This window comes from Camellia sinensis, chromosome 7, assembly GCF_055761805.1.
Source record: "Camellia sinensis isolate YWXY chromosome 7, ASM5576180v1, whole genome shotgun sequence".
Classification (NCBI taxonomy): Eukaryota; Viridiplantae; Streptophyta; class Magnoliopsida; order Ericales; family Theaceae; genus Camellia; species Camellia sinensis.
The window spans coordinates 198,332,071-198,352,996 of NC_138967.1; the positions used below are offsets into that span (position 1 = coordinate 198,332,071).

The window sequence follows — 20,926 nt, forward strand, 5'->3', positions numbered from 1 at the left end:
GTTTAAAGTAAACTGTGAATGGTTATATACGAAATACTTACATATTCAGGAGAGATGTACTCATTTGGGTAGGAAGGGTACCAGTTAATTTATTATTCCCAAGAAACCTGAGCATAAAGAAATTAGTTCAAGGAATAAAGAGTACATGCTGGGAGTTTTTTTAAAACAACAATGCAGAAGATGTTTATTACAAGTAAGAGAGAAAACTCAAATTGAACAGTGCATCCGGAATCTGTCCAGCTAAATTGTTGAAGCTCAAATCCCTGGATAATTACATAAACCATGGTTGTAACAAAGAAAAGGTAAAATGAGTTAGATAATAAAGTAAAGGGTCTTGTTAGAATGTGCCGTAGGGTCACATGTTAAGAAGGCTTAAAAAGATTGTACATTCTTTATTGCACGTATTTCAAATAAAATGTACAATCTTTTTAAGTTTCTTAACATGTTTGCTAAGAGCATACGTTAACCAAATCCTAAAGCAAAATCATTAACAAATGTTTACATCATAGAGTTGGATGGCTACTTTGATCCCCTCTTTCCCAACCAAATTATGAACTGGCCAGTTTTTAGGTTGAAGTATATGGGACCAACTCAAAATCAACAGCAATAACTTACAGATGTTCTAAACTTTGATAATCTCCGATATTGGATGGAATTGAACCATAAATATTGTTATTCCTGAGAACTCTGCAGGACATGGTATGTTATTTCGTAAAAGAGCATTGGGGAATAATGAAAATGAAAAAGTAACACAGCAAATTATTGTACTATAACCATATCGCCTTACAGGGTGCCCAGAGACATCATATTCTTAAGAAACTCCAGTGAAGAGCTACTGTTAGATAAATCACTTATTCTCCTACATTAGTACACGTTACAATATAAGAAAGAATATTAGCTTTATTGATATGCTAAATATGAACAAAATCCATTGAAAGAGTTAACACTCACAAATCTGTCAACAATTTTAAGTTGGAAAATGTCGATGGGATCGCACTTCCAAATGAGTTTCCCTGAAATCTCCTACAGAAAGTTAAGATGCAGCTGATTTATTGATTATGCAAGAGAGGTTGCTGAATATTGGTGTAAGTACCAATTTTTGTTTTTTTAGGTACATAATATAATATGGATGTGCAGATAGGTTAGTTTACACATCCGCCAGGGAGCATTGCCCCTTAATACCCACAAATATCTGTTGAAACCAACATCGCATCTACGTCAGGGCCGAAGCTAAGGTTCCACCATACTCTGGGTATTAAGAAGTAGGTGTAACCCCAATAATCCGTTATGGAGGAGACTTGAACCCAAGCGTTAAGTACCAAATTTTACATCTCAGTTACTATACATTGAAAATGTAGTTTAACGTAAAGCCATAATTTGAGTGTTAGTATTAACTAAAGAAAATACAACATGCATATTGCTTACAAGGTAGTAAGCTTTGACCAATTCCCAATGAAGTCAGGTATGTTGCCATTCAGTTCAGTATCTGAAGCCCACCTGGGATCCCCAAACATTCTTCCTCGGTAAATTTGAAATATTTAAATTGAATGAAATATGTATCCAATAAGTTTCTTAGAAAAGGAAAAAAGATATGTTAGAAAGCTCTTACACTGTTTGCATGTTTTGTAGAGCAGCAAATGATGAAGGTATAGCTCCACTAAGTCCAGAACTATCAATGTAGCTATCAAGGTGGATAATGTTCATCAAAAAGATGATACACTAGTAAATGTAAATTTTGCACAATAAGGATAAATCAAGATTTGACAGGTACGACTCACAAGATGGGTTACACATACACAAGACAACCATGATGCTCTCAGGTCTAAGGATTACATGCACAATTGTAACTAATGAGCATCTATTTGACAAGTAAAAATCTGTGTAGACATTCATAAATGGTTACATTCAATGAACTTGCTCTTTAACAAGAACCCACATGTTTGCCTCAGTGTTTCTACATTAGTGACTTGAGACTAGCCACTCTCTCAATTGAACCAACATAACATGTGCTAGTATTACCAAATTTTTAATTCCCAATTAATAATCCCATGATCAGTTCATTTAAGAATAAAGTATAGAGAAGTAAAAGTCTAATATTCTTAACTTTGAAGAACAAGTATAGTTAACCCAATTTTATGGATTTATCATGTAAAGAATAATATACATATTAAACATGACAAGAAAACTTGTCATATGCTTTGATTAAATGATAATATTGTTTTACAAAATTGTACCAACCATATCTTCCAGATTGACTTTTAGGGCACAAGACTAACAACACCAACTCAACATCTAAATCTAAGGCTAAGTCAGATATAAATCTCATCTGGCCAAAATATTGGATACACAGACTAAGGACAGGACCACTTTTAGAGGTAAGAAGAGAAAAGTGAATAGGAAGAAGGTATTGGTGCGCTTTCACATCTAAACAGTACACACACCTATGACAGCTTCAGATATATGATGAGCATGATCAACGTATATATGTATCTCTCAACTCAATTGCAGTAACACAATAATAGTTTATTAGAGGGCATTATACTCTACCATTTATGAATCCTATTCGTATGGATAACAAATGTAGTCCAACAAGAGAAGCAGCATTCTTTTGGAAAATTAAATAAAAAGTGAGCAATATCTCAGCACTTACAGTTGCTCCAATTTTGCTAAATTCCCAAGCTCTGATGGTAGAGGGCCAGAAAAGTCATTTGAACTAATGGACCTAGAAAATAGCAAGTAAATAACATCAAATAGTTTGAATATGATATTTGAATGGGATGCAGGAAACAGGTATGTCATTAAATTACTTGCATAAGTGATTCAAATGTTCCATTCAATTAGGTCCTGAATAACACTATAGCAAAAGACTGAGATTTTAAAACAACAATCAAGAATAGCAGAAGGCAATTTTGGAGAAAAGTATTTGTTGACGCATATATATCGGGAAATTCTATTCACACATTATAGAAAATATCAGTACACACCATTTGTGTCGTTTGGATATGAAAAAGTCAAATGTTTGGACATAACATTCCAAGCAAAAAATAGTTGTTTGTATATAAACTATTGAAAATAATGTATATCTAAACAATTCATTTATATTCAGGAAGTTTATGCCCAAAAATTTGATTTTTGTTTGGAAGTTTATATCCGAACAAGACAAATGGTGTGTACTGAGATTTTGATATCCAAACAACTGCTTTTTATTCAAAAGTTTATGTCTGAACATTTGACTTTTGTTGAGAAGTTTATATTTGAACGACATAAATAATGTGTACTGAGATTTTACGTGGTGTGTGAATAGAATTACCCATGTATATGTGCTTAAAAGGTGGCATAAAGTTGCCTTGCAAGTTGCAATCAATTGAAATTCAAAACATCAAGCTGCCTCTAAAACACATACAAAATTAAGAATAACATACAGTGATATTAAATTAGTAAGTTTTCCAAGTTCCACTGGAAGCTCTCCCGATAATGCATTAATACCCAAGCTCCTAACAGAATTAAATGAGATATCAGAACATTACATATATAATATTAATGACCTGCAAAATGTAAATAGAAAGTGGGGTAACTTTACAGGTACTGCATGCGAGTTAGATTGCCAATGGATGCAGACAGGGGACCTATCAAGTAATTTTGGGCTAAATTCCTACAACATATGAAAGAAACTTTAGTCTCATTAACAACATTAAACCACTGAGCCGCACATAACACATGCTTCACTGGCAATATTCTACATCACAATTTCATGGGCTGCAGTTTGACACTCCTTAGTTTACACAGAAAATGTAAAATGATATATAACAAGGAAAACGATAAATTTGTGATCTTTTTAATTAAAAAAAAAAAATGAACCATACAAATCGGCGAGGTAAGTCAAAGTCCAAAGCTCATCTGGGATTACACCAGCAACATCTAATGCATAGACTTTCCTGTAGAAAATGGGAGAAAAAGGTAAGTAGTAAGCAAAATAATTGAACAAGCAGTATTAAGTGCTCAAGTTAACAAAATCAAGGTACTGAACTTTCAACTACCTAGTACATAATGGCCTTGTTTGGTAGGGCTTATTTTCAGCTTATTTTAGCTTTTAGCTTAATTTAAGCTATTTTGATGTGTTTGGTTCAGCTTAACAATGTAGCTTATAGCTTTTTGTAAGTCAAAAATCAACTTATTCTTTGAGTGGGAGAGGAGAAGCTTAATTTTTAAGTCAAAAATCAGCTTATGTTCACAGCTATAAACTATAAGCTGTTAGGTTATAAGTTATAATCACTTTCCCACAGCTCTACCAAACAGGGCCAATGTTGCCTTATACAGAAATTGATGGATGACTTAAAAAGTTCACTCCACTTGGAGTGAATTCAAACTTTGGATTTGAATCGACTTTCACTAACTTGTAGTAGGAAATTAATTTTTTTTTTTTTGGTGATGATTCGGTGTCCAGGCTAGCTTACACGCACGTCAACTAATCCCGGGACCCACGTAAAATGCCCCCTCCACGTAGATCAGGCAAATCTCGAGCAGAACTCGCAGGTGTGGCCCCAATGAGTTGATAGCACCTAGTGGGAGTTAAACCTGTGACTTGGATGGAGCACACCCTAGGCCCCAAACTGCACCCACTAGGCCAACCCCTCGGAGTTGTAGGAAATGAGTTTATGAGAACAACAATGTCAATAATAATTTGTCCTTTTTACTTGAGTTCTTCAATTGGTACTACTAAAGCAATATTCTCAACAATCACATCCATTTTTATTGCCTCAACCCATGTTGTTCCTAGCCTTCTATCATTTCTTTTACCATCTTCAACATGGCTCTACGTTACAAATGGCCATACCTCTCAAGAATTTTTCCTGCATTTTATCTTCAATCCGTACCACTTCTAAGAGAAACTCCACTAGTCATTGCCAAAATAGCAATGCCAAACCGTCAATTTGACATGCTTCAATGCCAGTGTGCTAAATTTTGTCTATGTTGCTCCATTGGTGCAAATGTCATTTTGACATATCCATAACATTGCTTATTTCCACTCACTGGATTTCTTACATACAAACCATTGATCAAAACCCTCTCTTGGGTGAGTTGAGTTGGCACACATAGCATTGTCAAATCTTGTGCCAAATCAGGCACAAGGTTTGACAATGCCATTTTTTGACAGGCCATTGGATAAGGTTTCTTTAGTAGATTTGCTATAAGCCACTATAGCAGCTGGCAAAGTTGCCCTAATGTGGCATAAATTTATTATTCTATGCTTTCTTTATAGTACTAATCATACATCTCAATATTTTAACTGTCCAACATTCTACACCACACATTATAGCAGACCTAAACGAATGAGAAATTTAATAACATGGTCAGGAAGTTGGAGATCATATTGAACAAATTGCAGCTTTAATATACATATACTAATTGGACCGTATGTCAAACATGCGGGGGTTACGTGATGAAAATCCAAGCATTTGCTACTTACAAGTGGGTAATGTGGCAAATAGTCCCATTGCATTCGCATTTGATCCCAGGATTGTAATTCCCATTGGTGGTCTCGATGCTGGTTCCGTCGATGGCAGCTCCACTACATGGTTCTCCCCCTACGTTCCATTGATTTGATGGTGCCACTATTGCCCATTTTTTGAAGATGGAATTCAAAGCAGTCACTGCCAACCAAATTCATAAACAATGATAACAAGATTGAACATCTCTTATAATAAAATAAAATAAAATGTATATACATTTTAAGCTTTGTTAACCAATATTTTGGGGCAGCCCATTCATAATCACACCGGATATGTTATTGATTAGGGTAAATTACAAGCACACTTGTAGGTTTACTTAAATTATAAATTACTCTTTTATGCTCTCTAAAGTTTCTAATTTCATAATAAATAGGTTCTTTTATTAATAAATCATCAAGTTAATAATATTAAAAGTTTATTTCAATTAATAATATTAACCGTTTTTAATAATATTAAAAATTTATTTCAATTAATAATTTAAATAATTACATTATTGTATTGGTGAACAGTTAAATTTTTTTTTTCCAATTAATTATATTAAATAAAAAATTCTGACAAGAAAATAATTGTAATTTTTTAAACCATAAAAAATAATTCATATTTTAAACAAATTTCAAAGAATATATTTATAATTTACCCTATTGATTATACATTACTAGTAGAGACACAGACATTGCATGTATGTGTGGTACAACTAAAGCGAATTCATAATTTGGGAGGATGAATAATTTTGAATGGGTAAATTTTACAATTTGAGATAAACATAATTTTTTTACACAATAAAAAGTTTTTTTTTGGTTGTTGAATTATTTAAAATATATAAAATAAAAATGATGATGAAAAATGATGATGAATTTTTTACACATAAATTTTAATCCATTTTATTGGTAAAAAAATGATGAAAAATTATTTGAATTGTATTTGAAGAAATATAACAAATGATAGTTTTAATCATTATGTACCAAAAAAAATTATATAGGTTACTCAATAAAAAAATAGTTGAATGCAACTAAAGTCATGAATATTGAATTAAATCATATGGGTTCTAAATTGATAGTATAATCTAGCAAATAAACTAATAATAACAGAGAGATATTGACAAATATATAGTACTTCCCTACCATCTTTGTATTATATTCATTTTTTTTTATTAGCAAAAAGACGATTTATTGATGATAACAACAAAGTACAATCAAATTAAATCAATAAAACAGGGAAGAGTACAAAGTATCATAACTAATCTTCACAATCCCAATTAGGTTGGTACGACAAAGAAAGCACAATCATATGCTAGCTGTTAACCCAAGATTGGTGAGAAACCAATCAAACACAGACACAAGCATAAAAACAGAACAACAACCCAACAAACAATAACACTCTACAGCAGCACCAAACCAATAAGCTTCCAATAGCAGTAAAAGCCACTTTTCCCTAGGGCAACCTCGTAAGCTTCATACAGTAGCAAGAAACACAGTGGCATATAACAGCAACAGCATCAAAAGCCACTTTTCCCCAGGGCAACCTCATAAGCTTCACACAGTAGCTTATAGCAGCAAGCCTCAGAATAACATCAAACTTTATAAACAACATCAGCAAAACACCCAGACAGCTGCGGCAGTAGCACATCAGCAAAACACCACTACCTTATAAACAACATCAGCAGCAGGACACAACAACAGCAACACACATCAGAAGCAGCTACGGATCAGACCCAAATTGGAGATGAAATCATGAAATGAATACATGTCGCCAATGTGATGGTTCTTTACCCAGTAAGCCACTCTGACTTTAATTAATTCAGATAAAACCTCTAGATTTGGTTGAGCTCCCTTAAATAAATAATTATTTATGAGCCTCCATAATGACCACACCACTACAATAGGAATGGTATTCCATATCCTGAGCTCCTTCTTTTTGAACTTGAAACCAAACCACCAATAATGCAACTCATTTACAGAGTTAGGCAAAACCCATTGAGTTCCCCACCAATCAATTACAGCAGACCATATCTTCCAAGCAAAGGGTCAAAGCAACAAAATATGATTAAGATTTTCAGGCTCAGAATTACAAAACAAGCACAAGCACAAGGGAATATAGGTATCCCTTATCACACCAGTCTTTTGAAAGAAATCAGTAGTCTTAAGTTTACCTCTCCACACCAACCAAAATAGAAATTTGGCTTTCTGAGGAGCTACATTGTTCCAAATAAATTTTGATAACTCCACAACATGACCCTCATCAGCTTGAAGCCACCCATACAATGATTTGACTTGAAAAATCCTAGAAGGAGAAGCCAACCATCTGATGTGATCCTCACGGTTTGCCCTCAGTTCAGGACCCTTACCCAGAATCTGTATCAATCTAAGCAATTCCTTCTCTTCCCAAGCACGAAGGGGTCTTCAAAAATTCAAAACCCACCTTCTATTTCAACCTTTTTATTAACATACCACTTTAGAGATTCATGAGGCTCAGTAGATAAACCAAACAGTCTAAGAAATTGATTGTCCAAGCTTGATTCACCAATCCACTTGTCACACCAAAAAAGAATCCTATTGCCATCTCCAATAACAAGATTAATATTGCCTAATAAATAGGCAACCACATTTGGTAATAAAGCAGCCACTAACATTATATCTCTCCAGATCCTGGACTCATGATTTATAGCACCAGAAATAGGGAAAAAGGATCCATTCATGTGACTATAATTACTACTAATCAACTGTCTCCACAAAGCCATCTTTTCAACCCCAAACCTCCACCACCACTTAACTAATAAACACAGATTCACCTGTCAAACATTCTGATCCCTAACCCTCCATGATATAAAGCCTTTGTCACCCCCCCTATTGTACTAAATGAACCTTCCTTTGATTATCCGATTCACCCCATAAGAAAGAAGCTTGCAGTCTGTTGGCAACACACTCAGGCACCTTAACCAGAGATAAGTAATAGACTGGGAGACTTGACAGGACTGATTTGATCATGGTAACTCTACCAGCATAGGACATCAATCTCCTCTTCCAGCTTGCAAGTCTTGCTTTGATCTTATCCAAGATAGGTTTCCAGGTTTATTTCTTTCAAGGATTTGCACCGAAAGGTAAACCAAGATAAACCATAGGAAGATTATGTTGTGAACAATGCAGTCTAACTACAAAATCCTTTACTAGCTAGGTTGAAATTCCAATGCCACAAACAACACTTTTTTTGAAAATTAATTTTCAATCTAGAAATGATTTCAAAGCATCTAAGGATCCTCTTAATAATGATAAGTTCACTCCAATCAGCTTCACAGAACAAAATTGTATCATCTGCAAATTATAGATGGGAAACAACCAAGCCATTGAGACCAATGATAGCTCCTCTAATCAAACCATGCTCCTTTGCTCTAGAAAGCAAAATATTTAACCCCTCTGCTATGACATTAAATAGGAAAGATGAAAGTGGATCACCTTGCCTTAACCCTTTCCGAGGATTAAACTCAACTATAGGAGAGCCATTTTACAACACCGAGATACTATGAGAAGTCACACAAGCTTTAACCCACCCTATCCATCTAGCTCCAAATCCAAATTTTTGAAGCATATCAAGTAAATACTCCCAATTCACAGTGTCATAGGCCTTCTCAAAGTCCAACTTGAGAATTACACTTTTTGTTTTTGTTTTCTTCCACCAATCCATAATCTCATTTGCTATGAGCACCCCATCCATTATATTTCGACCCCCTAAAAATGCAGACTGATTCTCACTAATCACCTCAGGTAACACCTTCTTCATTCTAAATGATAGGACCTTAGATAAAATTTTATAAACTACACCAATAAGACAAATAGGTCAATAATCCGAAAGACTTGATGGATTAAGCTTCTTTGGGACAAGAGTAAAGAAAAAGCACTTTAAGCCTTGGACCAATCTACCATTCGCATGAAACTCCTTCATAAAATTCATAAAGTCATGCTTCAAAATACTCAAACATTTCTGTATGCAAGAGAAATTAAATCCATCAGGTCCTGAGGCCTTGTTCCCATCACAGCTTTTAATAGCAGCCCACACTTCAGATTCAGTGAATTCCACCTCCAAATCAGCTGTTGATTTAGTGTTAATAGATTTTAGCATACCAACCAACTTGGACATATGCTCCCAAATCTCAGAAAACAAGCACTTAAAGTGCCTTACTACCTCCTGTCTCACCTCATTAGGTTGCATGATATCTCTGCCATTGACTTGAATACAATCCAACATGTTCTTACATTGTTTGCTTTTAGCCATAACATGGAAAAATCTAGTGTTCTTCTCACCCTTTAATGCCTAGTTCAATCTAGATTTTTGAAGCCATACCCACTCCCCCATTTTTCTCAGTTTCCATACTTCTTCAAGTAAATTTCTTCTTCTACTAACTTCCTGATCATTCAGACTTCTACCCTCAGCTTCTAGGTCTAGGGCATGAAGCTCTGCCTTAGCTACTTTTAGTTTGGAATCAACATTACCAAAAACCTCATGATTTCACTCCTTAAACTTTGATTTGAGGATGAGAAGTTTGCCCTTAACAACAAAACCTGCCCATCTGAACACCTGTGCCTCCATCCAAGTCTTTTTAACCAAAGGTAAAAAACCAGGATGCAAGGACCAAGAGTTGAAAAATTTAAAGGGCTTCGGTCCTGAATCCCTTTGGTCTTCCATAAGTAATAATGGATAGTGATCAGATAAGATTCTGGGCAGACTCCAGACTTTAAAATCAAATAACTCAAGCCACTCAGGATTGAGGATAAATTTATCAATCCTATTCTACCTATCTCCATCAATGGAATTACTCCACGAATATTTTCTTCCCAACATCGGAATATCAATAACTTCCATTTTTTCAATAAACTCCCCAAAATCTTTCGTCCCCCTATTTCTTCGTAAACACCCTTTTCTCTCACCAATGGATCTAATCTCATTGAAGTCCCCTCCCCAAGCACCATGGATAACGGAAAGAGTCCATAAGGTTACCCAGCACATCCCATAACAACCTTCTCTTTGCAACATCATTCGGCCCATAAACATTAGCAATCACACAATTAAAGAAGCTATAAAAAATACTTGATAATATAATGAAACTTCTATTACAGCAACAATCAACCATAGCAAACACCTCAGGTTTCCAAATGCAAATAAAACCTCCAACACTTCCTTTTGTATCCACAGTCAAGAAATTAAAATGGTCCCATGGCCACATTGATTTAGCAAACTGTTCTGATATCACAGTTCTCTCTGTTTCTTGTGGCATTACCATATGCACACCCCTTTCTCGAACTAACTCTTTTATCTTCTTTTTCTTACAAGACCTACCCAAGCCCCTAACATTCCAAGTTAAGATCTTCATTACAAAACCAAAACAATACACCAAAGTCACTTAATGACACAGCTTATAACTACTTAGCCGACCCCTTTATAGTCACTACTTTCTCCAAATCTTTCTCTTCGAGCTCCATTAATTTGTCCAGAACCTCATTTTCCTGTTCTTTGAAATCAATCCCCAATAATTTCCCAATTTGCACGGTTGATTGGGCTTCATTTAGGAGATACCCAACCCTACTTGAATACTCACTTGCGATTTAGAGTAGGAGCCAGTAGCAGTTGCGGCTTTAATTATCGCGCCTATATCAATCTTACTTCCAGAAACTTCACATTTTCTGACTCTTTTCTTTGAGATCTTAGCTTTACACTTTACTGTGTGTTGAACCGCCATTTCTTGCCTTTTCCCTTTTCTTGGAACTCCATTTCTTCGTGAAGATTCAACCCCCCATCTCTACCCTTTTCACCAATGATTTCCCTGATTGAATAAGCAATAAACTTGCTTTATTATCCTTTGAGATAATATCATCCTCCTCTAGATCGAGCCCATTGGATTTGGGATAACTAACATAATCACCACACACTTTATTCAAAAACCCATTGTCATAGGCTGGCCCAATAACAACTTCAAGATTAATATTGGGCCGCTACAACTTCAACCCACTCAGACTTCTCAAACAGCCCATTTTAGCAATAGGACCAACACCTTGTCGACTTCTTTCATTATCAAATTGAATTTGAATTTCAAACAAACGCCTTTCCATCTCCATGCATGCACCACCTACCCCCAGGCCACTACCTGTTTCAATGACTCTGGAGACAGTTGTGTCATCAATATCCTTTACCTTTCCCTTAACCTCATTAATGTAGCTCCATTTTCCAACTGGTGCCAACACAGCTTTATTAGCCACCTCACCAGCCAGCTCAACTTCCACCTTATCATCCTCCTCCTTGCCATCCTCAGAGTTTCTGCAACACCCATCATTTTCGTTACAAGAAGTTTTCACTACGTTTCAATGCGACGACCCTTCTCCTATTTGTGGATCCTCTTAACTATCAGAATTGACTATGATTACTCGTTCTTCACATATTCTAATAGGATAAGACTTATCCTTGCATGCCAACGTGATCACTATGTTAATGGACTCCATCACCTTTGTGACTATTTTTACTTTACCACACTGTAATGATGTCATTTGTAGAGTATCATTGTCAATCCCGATCATCTGGCCCCATAAACTTCCAATGTTTCTAAAAGTAATTGAACTCCATAAATTAAACGATACACCGTAGTAACTTAACTACACTACTCTTTCCTGTTCAATAACCATATCCTTTTTCCACTTCGAGATAAAGTCACACCGTACAAAACTCCACTCCTTTATCTTACTAGCTTCAGACTTCATCTCTTCTTTTGAGTTGAATGAAATTACCACCAATTTCCCTATACCTTTACGAAATACAGGATTTTTCAATCCTCTTTGCTTACATTCCTGTTTGAACTCTGTCAATATGCAGTATGGTTTCAATTTATCGATTAGACTCTCATATAACCAACCATTGCTAACCTCCTCCGTTCTTACAATAAAATTCTTACCTCCCCAACCTTCATTCCCTTTCACAATGTTTGTGTAAGAGCGTGACTCCATCCTTGTTTTACTGTTAACTCTGACATTATTCACTGTCCTCTCTCCTTGCCCTTGAAGTACTGGTTGACCCCCTCTTGGTTGAACCACCCTATCAAACTCTACCATTTTCACTTTTAGGCCCTTATTATCAAACCTATAACCCATTTGCTTTTTGGATCACCATATCAGCCGCCACTGAACAATCATACCTTACAAAGCCGAACCTAGAACGTGTTGCTTGTCTTATCTTATTTGGAATAAAAACGTCTTTTACCATCCCAAATTTGGAGAACAAGTCAAACAAACCTTTTGGGTCCATAGATTATAGCAGGGCTGGGCATAGGGTTATCTGACCCGCACAACCCGCCATACCCGACCCTACCCGCACATGTATTGGCGGTTTCACAAATACAATACGGTAGGGTGCGGTTTGAAATATTTCAATTTTTTGGGTTGCGGGCGGGTTGCGGGTTTGACCCGCACCTGCCATAACCGCCTGCATTTTTTATTTTTTTTTGAAAAAAGCTGGACCATTCATATTCCATCCATAGATGATATTTTTTGCCCCAAACAAAACTGATTGAGAACAATACCCTAATCTCACTCTCTTATCTTATCTCACTAATTCACTAAGAGCACTGAGAAAGAGCTCTCTTGATCTTCTCATCTCATCTCTCTCTCGTTTTTCATCTGCGACAATCAGCCTTCGCAATCGACTATCTTTCTCTTCGGCAACTCTAAGGTAAGGCTCTCTCTGTCTCGCTCTCTCTTCCCATTCTGTGATTTGTATCTATGTCTCTATCTCGCTCTCTCTCCCCGATCTGTGTTTTTTTTTAGGCAATCAGATCTGTCTCACCCTATCTCGTTTTTCAGCTGCACAGCTTGCACCGATCGACCTTCATCTTCTCATCTCTCTCTCGTTTTTCATCTGCGCAGTTCGCACGCGACGATCGACCTTCGCAATCGACTCTCTCTCTCTCCGACAACTCTGAGGTAAGGCTCTCTTTGTCTTTGCAATCGACCTTTGCAATCGATTTGTCTGTGTTTTTGTTTTTGAGTGCAAGTTTGGGTCTATTAAAATAATAATAAATAAATAAACAAGTATTTGGTTTACAATTGCAAGTAAACTTTAATTTGAGTGCCCACGTATACACTTTGCTGTTGTTGTTTCAAAATTTCGTTCATAGTTTGATCTGAAGTCTACAATTTGTTTAATTAGGACTTCTACAATTTGTTCATGAGAAGTTTATATTGTGTTTGAATTTTCATTTCTTAAAAAAATAAATAATAAAATTGTTGGGGGAAATAAAAAGTGAAAACAAATTTACTTCACAAAGTGTACAAAGAAATTGGATCTTAAGTTTTTTTCCATTTAAAAAATAAAATTTGATTTGTGTAATTCTTAGGGTGTGTTTCACGCCGACTTTTCTTGGTGTATGCAAAAGCTAATGAGTGCAAAAGCTAATGAGTTCAAAATCTTATGTATCTCAAAGAAGTCATATGATATTGCCAAAGTAGATTGAATCGAGTGGGTGAGTTTGTTTGTTTGAATTTTAATTGAATTTTAGAAGTGGATATTGAATATGAAATTTGTTATTATGCTATTCTACTGTTATTCTGTTATATTTAAATTGAATCCGAATTGTTTTTTTAAAATCTGAATTGAATTTGCTATTCTGCTGCTGCTATTTTGTTATTTTTTAAATTGAATTCTGTTATTTTGTTACTCTGTTAATTACTTACTCTATTACTTACTCTGGGTGGGTGTTATTGAATCTGAATTGAAATTCAGTCTGATTTTTTTTTTAATCTGAATTGAATCTAAATGAAATTGAATCTGAATTTTTTTTTTAATCTGAATTGAATTTGTAGTACAATTTGAATGGAGGATACTATTGAATCTCCCGCAGTGAATCTTTTACCTTTGGAATCCTCTAATTCTCAAATGAATCACCGCTTAGCCGAACTCGAACCTGAACCTAAGCCTCCTAAACCCCCAAAGAGAAAGAGTGAGGGTGGAGGGGGAAGAGCACTGAGAGCGAAATTTATATCTAAATTGGGCCGAGCTGAGTAGTAGGCCATTGTGAGCCACGGTAAGAAGGGCTGAGTATAAAGGCCTTGGAGTGAGCCCGGCACAAGATAGCCTTGGAGTTAGCCTGGTCTAAGAGAGCTCGACACTTAGCTCGGTCACCACGCTCAGAGTTAGTCCGGTCATGGTGTATTATTGTTAGCTCGGTCAGAACCTTGCTATTAGTTAGCTCGGTCTAAGCACACCATGGTTTGTACAGGGGAAACCGAGGTAGGAGCAGTGAAAAGAAGAACCAAACTAGGCATAGTTTGGTCTACTCTGCGGCTTAGCATGGCCATGCTTACCTCGGTCATATTGGAATCCAACCATGGTAAAACCATCTCACTTGGTTTAAGCAGTGAGGGGGTTGTTGAAGGATAAGCATTATCTTTCAAAAGTATGACTCCTAGGAGGACTCTACATGGAGGAGTAAAAGTCCTACTAGGATTGTGCCACCCGGAACCTATAAAAGCTCACAACATCACCTATGGAGAGGTAACACAACTTTGATTCCTGAATACACAGAGCTTTTTGTCTATTTGTCTATTTTGCTGACTTAGGCATCAGAGAGGTATCTGGCACACACCTGTCGGCTAGTTCACGTTTGTGTTTTCAGGGAGTAAAGCGACACCGTACGGAGGAGCACAGACTTGATCAACAGGATTATACGAGAAGGTTTATTTCTTTCCCGTACAATTGGTGCCGTCTGTGGGAATACCAGACAAAGAACAAAACCTCTTGATCAAGTTTCCCTCGCTAATTGAATGGCGCACAACGAAGATTTGCCGCAGTTCACCATTGACCGACAAACCCCAGAGGGGGGTGGGAGGCGCGAAGGATTGCTCTCTATCCCTCCCATGGCAGACTTAGAGCCCCAGTGACAGAATCCCCAGAGGGATGCAAGGGGGAGGCGGAACAACAGCCCCGTCGCTCTCACTCACAAAGTCTTGAAAGGCAAAGGCGAAGAATCGACCCTCAAGCTCTGGAGGATCGTGTAAAAGAGCAAGATGAACTAATAAGGAAGATGGCGGCGGACATGGAGGCCATGAAGTGCCAGATCAAGGGAAAAGGGGTGGCGACAGGAGAGGGGCACAAAAGCAATACGCTTCCTCGCCACTCAGAAGATCGTGGTAGGCATACCACGCCATCGCAAACAGAGAGTAGAAGCCTCAGGACAGGCAACACTCAATCAAGGACTTCCAGAACTCGTTACTCCAGGTCTGAGAGAATGAGATCATTGAGGTCTTACACTGAGGGAAACACCTATCGGCCCTCACATACGCACCAGACATCATCCAGGCAAACGGAGTTGCCTAGATCGTCCGACTTACGGACTGTGCTTGAAGAAATGGCGCGACAGAAGGAGGATGCCAGGGCACGCGACCCGCACAGAGTTTCAGCCCTTCAGCGGTTGGCTCCTCGGACGCATGGAAGCATCGAGGTTGGAATGCCAATACCGCACCTTGCCTACGAACCAACAGATAAAGTGTTGGCAAGACTACATAGCTCGCCGTTTGTTCCGACGATTGAGAACGCATCATTACCCTCAGGCTTCATCCAGCCTAAATTTACCACGTACGAAGGGAAGACAGACCCTTACATGCACCTAAGTCACTTTCGCCAGGTTATGGCAGTATGCCGGCGGAACGAAGCTTTGATGTGCATCCTATTCCCATCCAGCCTTGGCGACCTAGGTTTAACCTGGTTCGAAAGGCTACCAGAAGGCAGTATAGCCTCCTGGGCGCAATTAGCGGAGGCGTTCATGACAAGATTCAGAACGAACACCAAGACGCCAGTGGAGATTGATCAGCTACTCTCCCTTGACATAGGCGACAAAGAAACACTGAGGTCCTACAACAGTCGCTACTGGGAGACATTCAACCAGATAGGGGACTGCCCCACCAATCTCGCCATCGCACAATATAAAAGAGGACTTCCAGTCGGAAACAGATTGAGGGATTCGATTACAATGACTCCACCCCTCACAATGGAAGCCTTGATGGAGAGAGTGCACCAACATATTCGGGTGGAGGAGGATGGCGCCTGTGCCAAAGAAAAATCTGGTACAACAGCAACACCAGACAAGAAGACTACAACAAAGGTCAATACGGTAGAACGTCAAAACAAGAATGGACGAGACAGACGAGACAACGAAGAGGACCGAGATAAAAGATGGTTGAGAGTCCGCACTGCCATTACCACGGTATTCAAGAAACCAATCTACCGAATTCTCAGTGAGATACGCGATGAACCTTTCATCAAATGGCAAGCTAAATTGGGAGAGGCACAGAAGGACTACGACGAAAGATCTCGGTGCACCTTCCATAAAGAAAAGGGGCACCGCACTAAAAACTGCACGCCGTTAAGATAGCATCTGGAGGAGTTAGTGGCAGCTGGTCACTTAGACCGATACATAGAAGGAGGGACGCAGCCAGCCCCCCAAAACCATGACCACCCAGACGGAACACCGAACGACGCCTCACCTCAAGGCGTGATAAACGTAATACATGGGGTATTCGAGCCTGAGTGAGTGTGTGAGCTCAGGGGCATGATAAAGAAGACTGAGCACTTAAGGGAGGTATTAAGTGTGCAGCCCACCATTAAAAAGGGGAAAACAGAGGCCACGAACGTCATGTCTTTTTCAGACAAGGACTTGGAAAGGATATATTGCCCTCACAACGATGCACTGGTCGTCATTCTTCGTATCAAGGATTACGACGTCAAGCGAATTTTGATTGACCAAGGAAGCTCATGTGAGATAATGTACTACGAAACTTTCAAACAGTTGAAATTGAAGGACAAAGACTTGGCACCCGCCGTATCTCCCCTGATTGGGTTCAACTCAATGCCAGAATGGCCAGTCGGCAAGATAATCCTCCCAGTCAGAGCTGGAAGCATGACTAAACAAGTGGAATTCTGGGTATTAGAAGTGCCCTCCACTTACAACATAATCTTGAGAAGGACATGGCTGCACGCCATGAGAGCGGTAGCGTCAACATACCATCAAGTCATGCGGTTCCCTAACGAAGCCGGAATAATCGAAGAGGTCTATGGAGATCAAATTATGTCCAAGTAATGCTTCGTCACAGTAAATGGCAGCCGAGCTGCCAAGGGGTTTGTTCAAATGGTGGAAGAGCTCGAAAATAATGAATTATTTGCGGATGTTGGCAAAGCCGCTGAATAGAAGGCAGTGGAAGACTTGGTACAGGTAAGAATAGATGAAAAGAACCCGGATAAGTTCTTTTTGCTTGGCTCATCTATGTCCAGCACTGAGAGAATAGAGGTTATGGAATTCTTGACCTCTAACATCGAAGTGTTTTCCTGGACACCGTATGACATGCCTGGCATTGACCCAAGCTCCATCTGTCACCAATTGAATGTCCACCCAACTGCCAGACCAATTATACAGCGCACTCGCAGATCGGTACTCCACCATGCCAAGATAGTGGCGGAAGAAGTAGAAAGCCTGCTAGAAGTAGGAGCTATCAGAGAGGTGCACTACCCCAGATGGATCTCCAACACAGCAGTAGTACCTAAGAAGAATGAAAAATGGCGTGTCTGTGTGGACTATAAAACGGTCAACAAGGCATGCCCAAAAGACAGTTTTTCTCTTCTACGGATAGACCAACTGGTAGATCTGACGGCAGGACACAACCGTCTTAGCTTCCTTGATGCGTACAGAGGCTACCATCAGATAGCTATGTATGAACCAGACTAGGAGGTCACATCTTTTACAACGCCAAGAGGACTTTACTGCTACAAGGTCATGCCCTTTGGCCTAAAGAACGCAGGGGCAACATTCCAACGGATGGTCACCAAGATGTTTGAACCATTGTTAGGCAGAACAATAGAGGCTTACATCGACGACATGGTGGTCAAGAGCAAGGACAAGAGTGACCATCTCAAGGACCTAGGTGAGATGTTTCAGATCTTGAAGAAACACAAGTTACGCCTTAATGCATCTAAGTGTGCGTTTGGCGAAGGCTCTGGCAAATTCCTAGGCTTCCTAGTAACCAACCGAGGCATAGAGGCAGACCCTCCTCAGATCAAAGCAATCCAAGATCTAGAGAGGCCCAACTCAGTAAAGGAAGTACAACATCTCACCGGTATGGCAGCCGCGCTGAACCGGTTCATTAGTCGGTCGTCAGACAGATGTCGACCATTTTTTCAAGCATTGAAGGCCAAGTTTCAGTGGGATGAAGAATGCGACCGTGCCCTGGAAAGTTTGAAAGAATACATGTCTTCTCCACCTCTGCTAGTAACCCCAATACCTGGAGAAGAACTATTTTTGTGCTTGGCAGTCTCACAGCACGCAATTAGCGCAATGTTGGTCCGTACAGAAGGAATCCAACATCTACCCATCTTTTATGTCAGCAAGACATTGCTGGGTGCGGAAACTAGGTATTTACCATTGGAAAAATTGGCCTTAGCCCTGATGATGGCATCAAGGAAGTTGTCGCACTACTTTCACGCCTACACCATAATCGTCCTCACAACTTTCCCATTAAAAGCTCTGTTTGAGAGGGCGAACTTTTCTGGGCGAATCTTGAAGTGGGCAGTAGAGTTGGGACAATTTGACATCAAGTTCCAACCCAGAACCGCGATAAAAGCCCAAGCCTTGGCAGACTTTGTCGCAGAATTCACCCCAGGAAGTCATCATATCTGCCCAGTCGACCTGACCGATACAACTGAACTAGGGTTAGAAGTTGACGCCGGAATAGCGCAACCCCTGGTGCAGGATACCCAGTCAGACCCTGAGGCAGACCAAAGCAAAGTAAAGGAAAAAGAAGCAAACCATACTACACCAAGCAAAGAATCACCAGCAAATGAAGACTTGGTACAATCAGATAATGAGGGGCAAACAACAAGCATGGACTTGAAAGAAAACACCAGCAACACTCAGGACCCCAAGGCATCATCCGATCCCTCTACCTGCTGGAAGTTATTCGTAGGAGAGATGTGGAAGCTCTTTGTGGATGGAGCATCCAACAGGCACGGAGCAAGACTCGGCATAGTTCTCATCTCACCAAATGGCCTAGTAGTGGAACAAGCAATCAACCTTGGCTTCCCAGCATTAAACAACGAGGTAGAATATGAAGCACTTTTAGCAGGACTGAAATCGGCATCCTACATGAAGGCCACCGAGCTAATGGTTTACAGTGACTCACAGCTGGTGGTAAACCAAATTTCGGGTGGCTACGAGGCAAAAGACGACAGGATGGCTAAGTACCAAGAATTAGTCAGAAAAGAGATCAAGAAATTTGAAGTAGTGCGGATAGAATAGATTGGTAGGGAAGAGAACAGTAGAGCGGATGAATTAGCAGGCTTTGCTTCAATGGCCGATACATCTATCCCACATCCATTACTGATTGACTACTTACTAAAACCAAGCATTGAAGAACCTGAAGTAGAAGAAGTATGTTGCGCCGAACTAGGCCCTTCATGGATGGATCCCATCATAGCATTTTTAAAAGACGGCATCTTACCGGAAGAGAAGAAAGAGGCCAACAAAATAAGAGCAAAGTTGCAGCGATTTTGGCTTTCCCCATCAATGGCCTTGTACAAGAAATCCTTCACAAGACCTTATCTAAAGTATGTCCATCCCAGCAAAGTTGAAGTGTTCTTGTTCGAGATACACGAAGGCGTATGCGGAAGCCACCAAAGAAGAAGATCATTAGCTTACAGAGCCATTTCGCAAGGATATTGGTGGCCATATATGCAAGCAGATTCAGAGAAGTATGTAAAGAGGTGCGAGAAATGTTAGAAGTTTGCACACCAAATACATCAGCTAGCCAGAGAACTTCTACCATTAACTAGCCCATGACCCTTCGCAATGTGGGGCTTGGACATAGTCGGACCACTTCCAGCAGCACCCGGCAACAGAAAGTTCTTTCTCACAGCAACAGACTACTTCACAAAGTGGGTGGAGGCAGAAGCACTAGCATCAATAAAAGAGAATGATATGAAGAAGTTTGTCTGGCAGAATATCATCACACGGTTCAGCATACCCAAGGCACTAATATCAGACAATGACACTCAGTTCGACGGCAAAATTTTTAGAGGCTTTTGTAAGGAGTACAAGATAGAATTCTACAACTCTACACCGGCATACCCCCAAGCAAACGGCCAGGCGGAAGCATCAAACAAGGTCGTCTTGGATAGATTGAAGAAAAGGTTAGAGAAAACAAAAGGCAAGTGGGCAGAAGAACTTCCTCATGTTTTATGGGCTTACCGTACCACACCTCGATGATCAACCGGAGAAACACCCTTTTCCTTGGACTATGGCATGGAAGCAGTAATCCCACTGGAAGTGGGCCTCCCCACAATTCGAAGTGAGAATTTTGATCCAGACTTAAATGGAGAAGCCATAGCATTAAAGCTCGACC

The 20,926-nt window shown here is 39.2% G+C and overlaps 1 protein-coding gene across 4 annotated transcripts in view; it reads right to left on the minus strand.

Annotated features, from left to right (window-relative positions):
- LOC114280295 (putative LRR receptor-like serine/threonine-protein kinase At1g56140) overlaps positions 1 to 20,926 on the minus strand; it is a 67,310-nt gene that overhangs the window by 24,754 nt on the left and 21,630 nt on the right. For all 4 annotated transcript variants that reach the window (XR_014336947.1, XR_014336948.1, XM_082881738.1 and 1 more), the window contains exons 2-13: positions 5,468 to 5,651; positions 3,864 to 3,935; positions 3,581 to 3,652; positions 3,423 to 3,494; positions 2,651 to 2,722; positions 1,610 to 1,681; positions 1,426 to 1,497; positions 952 to 1,023; positions 788 to 859; positions 616 to 687; positions 192 to 263; positions 42 to 107 (exon numbers count right to left, since the gene is read on the minus strand). Coding sequence is in view for 2 of the 4 variants with exons in the window: in XM_082881738.1 (XP_082737864.1) it covers positions 42 to 107; positions 192 to 263; positions 616 to 687; positions 788 to 859; positions 952 to 1,023; positions 1,426 to 1,497; positions 1,610 to 1,681; positions 2,651 to 2,722; positions 3,423 to 3,494; positions 3,581 to 3,652; positions 3,864 to 3,935; positions 5,468 to 5,651 (970 nt within the window). In the remaining 2 variants the exon portion in view is untranslated. The remainder of the gene's footprint in view (positions 1 to 41; positions 108 to 191; positions 264 to 615; positions 688 to 787; positions 860 to 951; positions 1,024 to 1,425; positions 1,498 to 1,609; positions 1,682 to 2,650; positions 2,723 to 3,422; positions 3,495 to 3,580; positions 3,653 to 3,863; positions 3,936 to 5,467; positions 5,652 to 20,926) is intronic.